This window comes from Anguilla anguilla, chromosome 17 (genome assembly GCF_013347855.1).
Source record: "Anguilla anguilla isolate fAngAng1 chromosome 17, fAngAng1.pri, whole genome shotgun sequence".
NCBI lineage: Eukaryota > Metazoa > Chordata > Actinopteri > Anguilliformes > Anguillidae > Anguilla > Anguilla anguilla.
The window spans coordinates 24269402-24278477 of record NC_049217.1 but is presented as its reverse complement, the minus strand read 5'-3'; the positions used below and the strand labels follow the sequence as shown (position 1 = coordinate 24278477).

At 44.0% G+C, this 9076-nt stretch overlaps 1 protein-coding gene across 1 annotated transcript; it reads right to left on the bottom strand.

Moving 5' to 3' along the window:
- Window positions 1–372: 372 nt before the first annotated feature.
- On the bottom strand, window positions 373–7994 carry tha1 (threonine aldolase 1). The gene is made up of 7 exons (XM_035399281.1): window positions 7561–7994; window positions 6862–6945; window positions 6687–6775; window positions 5747–5932; window positions 5136–5273; window positions 2437–2629; window positions 373–2041 (listed from the first exon to the last, which is right to left on the bottom strand). The coding sequence occupies exons 1-7, from the start codon at window positions 7862–7864 to the stop codon at window positions 1734–1736; spliced, it is 1302 nt and encodes a 433-aa protein (XP_035255172.1). The 5' UTR covers window positions 7865–7994; the 3' UTR covers window positions 373–1733.
- Window positions 7995–9076: the final 1082 nt, after the last annotated feature.

The window sequence follows — 9076 nt, the reverse complement described above, 5'->3', positions numbered from 1 at the left end:
ATCAGGTGCTTGGACCCTGGGAATTGCTGCTTGCGGCTATATTATGATATGACATGCTAATCTTTTATCATAGGGAGGCAACAGTGATGCGCGTATGTTGTAATAGCACTTCTATTGTGAGCGTTTCCACACACCATAGAATGTTTTTCAACCATTTCATCTCAGCCCATGTGCTATATACGGTTGCAAAAAAAAAAGTTTGTGAACCCTTTGGAATTACCTGAATTTCTGCATGAAGTACTCATTAAATGAGGTCTGATCTTCATCTAAGTCACAATAATAGACAAACACAATCTGTGTAAACAAACCCACAAATAATTGTACTTGTCAATACTGAATGGAACATTTAAATATTCAGTCTAAGTTGAAAAAAAGTCTGTGAACCTCCAGGCTAATTACTTTTCCAGAAGCTAATTAAAGTCAGGTGTTCAAATCAATGAGATGAGATTGGATGTGTGGGTTGGACGTGCCCTGCCCAATAAAAAAAAGGCACACAAAGTTTTATTACTGACAGTCTACTCTTCTCAAGAAACATCTGTTCATGTGAACCATGCCCTGATCAAAACAATTTTCAGAATACCCTAGAAGAAGAACTGTAAAGACACATAGAGCTGGAAAAGGCTACAAAAGTATTTCTAAAGGCCTGGATGTTCATTTCATCAATCTACAATAAGACAAGTTGTCTCCAAGTGAAGGAAATGTGTACCGTTGCTACCCTCCTGAGGAGCGGGCATCCTGTAAAGATCACGGCAAGAACGCAGCGCGCAATGCTGAAGGAGGTCAAAAAGAACCCTAGGGTAACAACGAACTGTGAATGTTCAGACAATGTGTTCAATCAAGACGAGAAATGTGCAATCGATTTTGTTATTAGTTAAAGCAAAATGTGTTTGTCTACCATTGTGACTTAAATGAAGATCAGACCGCATTTATTGAGTAATTAATGCAGAAATCCAGGTAATTCCAAAGGGTTCACAAACTTTTTCTTGCAACAGTAAAACATCGGTTGACAGCAATGATGCTGCCATCCTTAGTTAAAGCTGTGATTTGCCACTGGGATATCACATCAACAGCAATCCAAATGCCCCAGGGAAATGTATCATTTAATTACCTACCATAATTAGACAATTATTTTTAAATAATGAAATGTGGACCACCTGCAATGAATAAGTCATCCCAGATTCCATGTTTTAATTATTAAATAAACCCCTGGATTGTACTGCACTGTGAAGTGCGATGCTATTTTTTCTCCACACCAGAATTCAAAACAAATTTTTTAATTTCTAATGTTCAATGAAGTTCGGTTTCATGATTTTATAATCATTCACAATCACCCCGCAGGAATTTGCCAGTTCTGCAACCCCTGACCGTTTACCCAAGGATTTGAGATCACCCACAGATTTCACGAACGAGAAATCGTCACTTCCACAGACCATCCTCACTCTCAAGGACCCGAACCCGGAACCAAGGCTCCGTTTCTGGGGGAAAGTTTCCCGGCGAGTCCCAGGCTTGCACCGGTGCTCTGGACAAGAGGCTTGAAAGCACTTAAAGACAGAGCACTTTGCAGAGAATACAAATGAACAAACATTCAGCTGAAGCATACAGATTGCAGTTCCCCGTTCCCTAGACCACAGACGTCAGATCGTCACTTCCACAGACCATCCTCACTCTCAAGGACCCGAACCCGGAACCAAGGCTCCGTTTCTGGGGGGAAGTTTCCCGGCGAGTCCCAGGCTTCAGCGGGCCCTGTGGCGCTCCTTCGCGTACTGCTGGGCTACGAAGCGCAGTTTCGAGACGGCCGACTGGGTGTCTTCCTCCGTGACCCCCAGGTGCCAGCAGGCCCGGATGGAGCCCCCGACGTGGGGAAACAAGAGCACGCGCGTGCCCTGACCCAACGCTCGGGCCTCGCCCTCCGCCACGGCTGCCAAACGCTCGCAGAACTCGCCAGGGGTCAGCAGGGGGTCGCGCAAGTAAAAGCGCACGATGTTGGTCTCCACGGCAGCCATGTCCACCTGGTAGAGGGGGGGGTCACACTCTAGCAGGGCTACAGGGTGGCAGGGGTCAGGAGACAGGGGTTTGCAGGGGAACAGAGAGAGCACGTGTCAGCCATGACTGCACTGTCCAACATCAAACCGGTCTGGGGTATTGATTGGGGCATTCAGTCAGTCAGTCAGTCAGTCAGTGACAGAGTGCATCCCACTTACTCAAGAAAAAAACTAGTTTTGAATATTTGGCAAAATTATCCAGGTTTATAGGAAAAAAAATAATCTCATACACAGGTAATCTCCAGCTGTTACGGTTATAAGTATCTTATAGTGTCTCAAATTTTTTAAAATAAAAATTATGTAACTTGACAGCAAGTTGATTTTGGAAGGCTTTGCAGAAACTAATAATGATTGTGTCTCCATAAAGGGGTAGTTTTTTTGGGGGGACACCTACCTTGGGCAAAGATCTTGGCATGTCTGTGGTCCTCCTCTAGTCTGTCCACCATGGCAGTCAGTGCTATGGTGCCAGCTGCTGCCAGGATACCCGCCTGCCGCAGTCCGCCACCCAGAGCTTTACGGGCACACACTGCCCTCTGAATGAAGTCCTTCGGCCCGACCAGCATGGTGCCCACAGGTGCCCCCAGCCCCTGCCAAGCATATACACACACACACAAGCATGCATGCATGCACACATATATACACACACACACACACACACAGACACACACACAACCATGCATGCATGCACACATATATACACACACACACACACACACACACACATATACACACACACACATACACACACACACGCACACATGCACGCACAAACACAAACACAAGCGCAAACACACGCACAAACACAAACACAAGCGCAAACACACAGACACGCTGTGAAAGTCCATAGATACAACCTGCACACCCTACACTTCTTGCAGGCTCCTGGTTAAGAACTGCCTTTTTTTAGGCAGTTCCTAACCACTTTTAGTCAATACAATTACACACACATTTCCCCCAGGCCATTCAAGCACACACTCGTAGGAGCCATTTAAGCTGCTGGCCGTAGTTTATGACTCCGTCTACGCGGTAAGAGATGCAGGTGAGGTGCTAGAACATGGGGCTTCCATCTGACGCAGAACGATTCCATTCCTGATCTCAAGTTGCACAGGGTGTCCCCTTATTGACTAATCTTCACAAAGTGTTTTTCAAAAATACATAATCAAACGTTTTCAGGTGCTCCTAGTCTTTTAGTTGATGCACTTTTTAGACATTCTTTGAGCGCCAACAAATAAATGTTTTGTCAGTAAAACATTAATTTATTTATTACGGTTCATTGCAGGGCGAGGTCACCATCCCTACTCTGTGTGCCACTCTTTAATCAGGAAGATCAGGTGAAAATCAGTTCTCGTTTGCACCGGTGCTCTGGACAAGAGGCTTGAAAGCACTTAAAGACAGAGCACTTTGCAGAGAATACAAATGAACAAACATTCAGCTGAAGCATACAGATAGCAGTGCCCCGTTCCCTAGACCACAGACGTCAGACTCCAGCCCCGGGAGTCTGGTTTTTGGTGGATTTTAGCAGCCGTGGTCAATTTAAGTCAGAGACTGGCTAAAGAGTCCGACATCTCATACTACAGGCCCATACCTGAGTGCTGATCGAAAGGAAACCACCAAAACCCTGTTATTTCAGTCCAATGTATTTATAACTACAGCTCGGAGAAAGCGGTCTTAAGCTGTGATAGAAGTATCTGAAGAGCTTGAAAAAGCAGATCTCGGTTTGAGACTTCATTTTCATGTTTATAAAGTGGAGATTTGCTCAAATAGGGGGTGCTAGACAAACCTATAGCCTCACTGGAGGGGCATTTAAGTCCACTGAAAAATCGAGTTTAGTGTTCTCATTATTTCTTCTTCTTCCACATCAAAATTCTGTACATTACTCCTCCCACAGCATTTAAGCAAGATCTACCAGTCTTGCTTAAATGCTGTGGGCGACATAGCTCAGGAGGTAAGACCGGTTGTCTGGCAGTCGGAGGGTTGCCGGTTCAAACCCCGCCCTGGGCGTGTCGAAGTGTCCTTGAGCAAGACACCTAACCCCTAACTGCTCTGGCGAATGAGAGGCATCAATTGTAAAGCGCTTTGGATAAAAGCGCTATATAAATGCAGTCCATTTTTTTTTTTACCAAGTTTGACCAGTAACTTCACACAGCTGCTTGTGTTTTTTGTGTAAAAGCGCAGATGCTTTTTTGAGATATCTACGATTTCACATCAGAAAATTTCCCATTGATGAACACATTCAGAATGTGAACACACTCGCAGATGCAAGCTACCATCGGTTGCTGCCGCTGCCACAGATACAGTCCGTCCCTCTCTATTTTGCAAATCTTCTAAGGGATCAATTCTCTGGCAATAGGTGGGTTTCGTTTGCAGCAGTGACGTTAGCAATGGCAAAGTGCATTCAACCTAAACTAATATTAGTTTTCGGTTATAATTCCTGCCAGCTAACATACATAGTTGAACATTCAACAAAATGTTAGTTCTTGTAAAATATTTACACTCAAAACATGTTAGAATTTATTCTCAACTATTATCTGTTCACAATATTATGTCATTTTTAGTGAAGAAAATGTGTTCTTGTTGTGTACATAAAATGTTAAAAATATCCAAAATATGCACTTTGGAGAGGCTTTGGGACATGCGCCATGAGAGAGCGCCATCTGCTGTGCACAATGAAATCACACTAAATGGAAGACTCCAGGACCCTGGATGCATGTGAGATTACTGCGTACGTGTGCACGTGCACGTGAGATTACTGCGTACGTGTGCACGTGCGATTACTGCGTACATGTTCACGTGCGATTACTGCGTACGTGTGCACGTGAGATTACTGTGTACGTGTGCACGTACACGTGAGGTTACTGCGTACATGTGCACGTGCACGTGAGATTACTGCGTACATGTGAACGTGAGATTTCTGCGTACGTGTGCACGTGAGATTACTGCGTACGTGCATGTGAGATTACTGCATATGTGCGCACGTGCACGAGCACTGTACTTCACTCCGGACAACAGCATGTGCCAAGTGAAGGTAACGCCATGCAATGAGCATGCAGACTCCCTGCTTTGCAGGTGCGGTAGTGCGATGAGGATCCGTACCTTGGACAGACAGACACTGACAGTGTGGCAGTGCTGCGTGATGACAGACGGAGAGACGCCCTGGGCCCTCGCAGCGTTCATCACCCTCGCCCCGTCCATGTGCACCGCCAGGCCGTGGCGCTCCGCTACAGACCGCAGCTAAGGGAAACACCAGGACAGGCACATGCTAAGGGACGCGCACGGAGAAAAGCTCACACGCATGCGCGCAGGCACACGCGAGAATCGGAATGACAGTCCTAAACTGCCAATAACTGCACGTCATAAAAAGTGATATTACAAAATATTATATTATTTAGGAATTTCAGATGCTCCTCTCCAAAGCAACTTACAAAAGTGCATACAGCTTCAGGCAACCAAAAGTGCGGGTGCTAAGTCATCAGGGACATAACCTACAGAAATCATCAATAAATAATATTACATGATAAAGTCAGAGGCCACAGTGTAGCATAATATTCTTCCCTTTTCATGATTAAGCCACCACAGCTATACTTATTTAAGGAGGAATTCCAAAGTCAGTGTAACTGATTTCCCAAAGGGCATCTTCTGGTCTTCCACTGTTCCCTCTGCAGCTGGGGGTGGGGGTGGGGGCGGGGGCAAACCGGGGGCCTCACCTCCTGGAGGAAAGAGAGGGGCAGCACACGGCCCCCCATGATGTTGTGGGTATTCTCCACGCAGACCAGGCGCGAGCGGGGGTAGTGGGGATCGGGATATCCGTGGCGAATTTTGGATTCCAGCTGGCCCAGGTCGAAGGTCCCGTCGGGTAGGTTGGTAACCATGGTGGAGTGAACGCCAGCCAGCTAAAGGGTGGGGCAACTCAATAACTTTTTTTTTTTGTATACCGCTTTTTCCAGACACATTGTCACAAAGAAAAAAACAAAACAGGAATTAAGAACACTGGGCATTACCAAGTCTGAATTCCAACTGCTTACAAAATGACTGCTAGATTATGAATTACTTCCCTTTTTTTTTTTCTTAAAGGCCAAGCCATATAATGAATATGGAAGTGATGTTAAGTGTGTCTGCGCGTGTGTGTGTCTGTCTGTCTATGTATCGTGTGCGTGAGTGAATGAGAGTCTGCTAGTACGTGTGTATGCTGTGTGTGCATGACGTGGTCACGCATTGTCCCTCAGAGTACGGTCGGCAAGCGAACACAAAATGTGCTGCTAGTATGCAGCAATCTTTTTTTCCCTAATAAGAAGGGTAGTCCGTCTTCATCAGGTGTGTTATTGAATCGGGAACATTTTTGGGTCATTTTAGGGTAGAATCTTTGGCAAATTTGGCACATTCTATGACGAAGCGTTTCTCTGTTTCACTTTTGTTGGCACATTCTTTTTTATTCCGTGATTTTCTGTGCCTGCCAGTCTCTACGGCTAGTTGGTGCTCACGGAGTCTGTACTTCGTCAGGGTCTTTCTCTGTTTTTTGTCTGTGACTGTGGTCAGGTAGTTCGCTACAGTGTCTTTTTAGTGCCAGATAACATTTAATTTTAGGTAGTGATTTTGTTCTCTCTCTCACACACACACACACACACACACACACACCTGTGACTATACCTGTGCACTGCCTCCCTGCTCATACACATGCAGGTGAGAAAGATCCCCCACGATCATCTCGTCTCCTCTCTCTCTGCAGTGCACCATCACTGGGGAGATCACAAACACACACAGGCATGAATTCTTCGTCATAGGGGGTCAATATGGCAAATCAAGAGTCCTTTCTCCACTTTACCGGCAATGAGATTGCTCATGGTTCCCGACGGCACGAAAAGGGCCGCTTCCATGCCACATATATCCGCTGCCCGTTGCTGAAGGTCTACAGAAACACAGAGGAAGATAAATAACACTTCATGAAAGTGGAACAGGGGTTTAATGTCCGTTTTCCTATTTACTCCACGACTGCCTACACAATCGGCATAGGGGAGGGATAACATGGCTATCCTGACAGAGATCTACAAGTGATGCCAGGCTTAAATTGTGCTATGAGATCTTAGTTTTCCAAACTGACGCTGATTCTTCATTGCATGCAGCTGCCCTCTACTGAACTCTGTGACGGGCAAGAGAAGCAATAGGCTATTAAATGAGACAATCCGCAGTAAGATCATTTCGCTAGATCACCTAACCAAAAAAAAAAAGGACCAGTTTAATTTCCATATAGGCTATGTATGTCATCTAAATAACCAGGTGACATGAAGCTGTCATGAAGTGCTAAACTTTTGATAGGAATACTTTCGTTTTCATTCGCCCTACAGGCAAAATCGATAGCTAACTTGCTAAGAACCACGAGTTAATAAACACATTATGGTAGAAATTCAACTTGAAGTGTTTATACACCGATGCGCTACCTGGATAGATAAAGTAAGCATGGGGTTAACAAGCTTACCTATCCAGCCATCTGAAATTAAACCTAAAAGCTTGAAAAATTTCTAACCTTTAACAGTGGGGTCCTCTCCGAAAACATCGTCGCCAACTTCAGCTATGGCCATGGCTTGGCGCATTGCTGGCCCGGGCTTGGTGACAGTGTCGCTCCGAAGGTCCACCGTCCGAACCGAAACCGAGCTGTCCTGAGCAGGTTTAGCAGTTTTATAGTAATGCCTGGCAGGGGGACTTTTTCCCAGTGTCGGGCGCCCATAATGGGCGACTTGTTTTGCATTATGATTCCCGAAGAGCAGTAACGCCTGCGCTGAAATACGAAGGGTCTTAGCAGTCATCTTCATTGTCTGTCCACAGTTCATAACGACGTATAGCCTTGACTCTTGGGATTAGCTATATTATTTCTGAACTTTAGACATAGATCGTATAAAAAAACACAACAGTATTCGGCAATCATTGATTTCCGGGTTTACAACTGAAGGCAGGTGTAATCGATCATGCACAATCAATTAACATTCTCTGAATTATTTCTTAAGAATTTGGACAAATAAAACACCGCCCACAAATGAAAAAAATATTCAGTAATTTGAGTTCATTTGAGTAAATTAGCTTGTTTGGAAACTTTGGGTTTTTGTAGTATAGTTACTTCAAAATAATTTAAGCATTATAACAAGCAATTTACGATATTGTTCCCTCACACACTGCTGCTGAAAACGGTCTATTTTTACGCATGTTCCGCTCTGCATTGCATTAAATGTAGGCTAAAGGCACCTTTATTTAAAAATATAGCCTATATACGAAGTGATAACGCAGTAATCTACACGTAAGAGTCCCTTGCAAATCACAGAAAAATTATTACATGGAACCCTTACCAAATAAACAAATATACATATTTTTATTATTTTTGAAAAATAAAAAAAACAGTTCAAAACGACCAATTATCTTTGATGATTTAGAGTTGCACCGACCTTTCTCATGTTCTGCAAAAATACACTTTCAATATTCGCCCACATGATGCCGCTCTAACACAGATAATCAGTTACTTTTTTCTTTAAAATTACTCTGACAAAAACTGTTCCCACGTGTACAATACTTCACAATAATACAAACTACTCGTTCCTGCAGTGAAACCTCGCAAACTGCAGAAATAATGTTGCAAATAAGACAAGATGCAAACATGCGGTTTTGTCATTTAGCAGATGCTTTTATCAGAACGACTTGCAGCCACTGCAGTTCAACTAATAGTCTGAAATATCCATCCAGTCCACTGTAGCAGATTACAGTAACAGAAGCAATCTTGAATTCATCAAATAAAAATGTGGATGAATTTACCGTTAACAATCTGTTTTATGTAAATATTCTGAGTGGGTTAGTATATATGCATTTTAGTTTTTTATTCATCTGTCATCAAATCCCTCTCTATGAGGTAGCATATTTTTACTCATATCACACCTTATGTTGCCTCTGGCAAGGCATTGTGGGGAAAAAAAACCTCTTGAAGTTCCTGCTGCTGTTCCTGAAGTCACTGCTGCATAGCAATGTCATCATTCTCCTTATGTGCATTTGCATAATTC

What these genes read in the sequence shown, in the direction of transcription:
- tha1 (XM_035399281.1), bottom strand. Translation starts at nt 7,864, where the DNA reads ATGAACTGTGGACAGACAATGAAGATGACTGCTAAGACCCTTCGTATT. An exon ending in AGCAGGGAGGCAGTGCACAG is followed by an intron (nt 5,933 to 6,686) that starts GTATAGTCACAG and finishes CCCACCCTTTAG; the next exon opens with CTGGCTGGCGTTCACTCCAC. An exon ending in CCCTCTCTTTCCTCCAGGAG is followed by an intron (nt 5,274 to 5,746) that starts GTGAGGCCCCCG and finishes TGTTTCCCTTAG; the next exon opens with CTGCGGTCTGTAGCGGAGCG.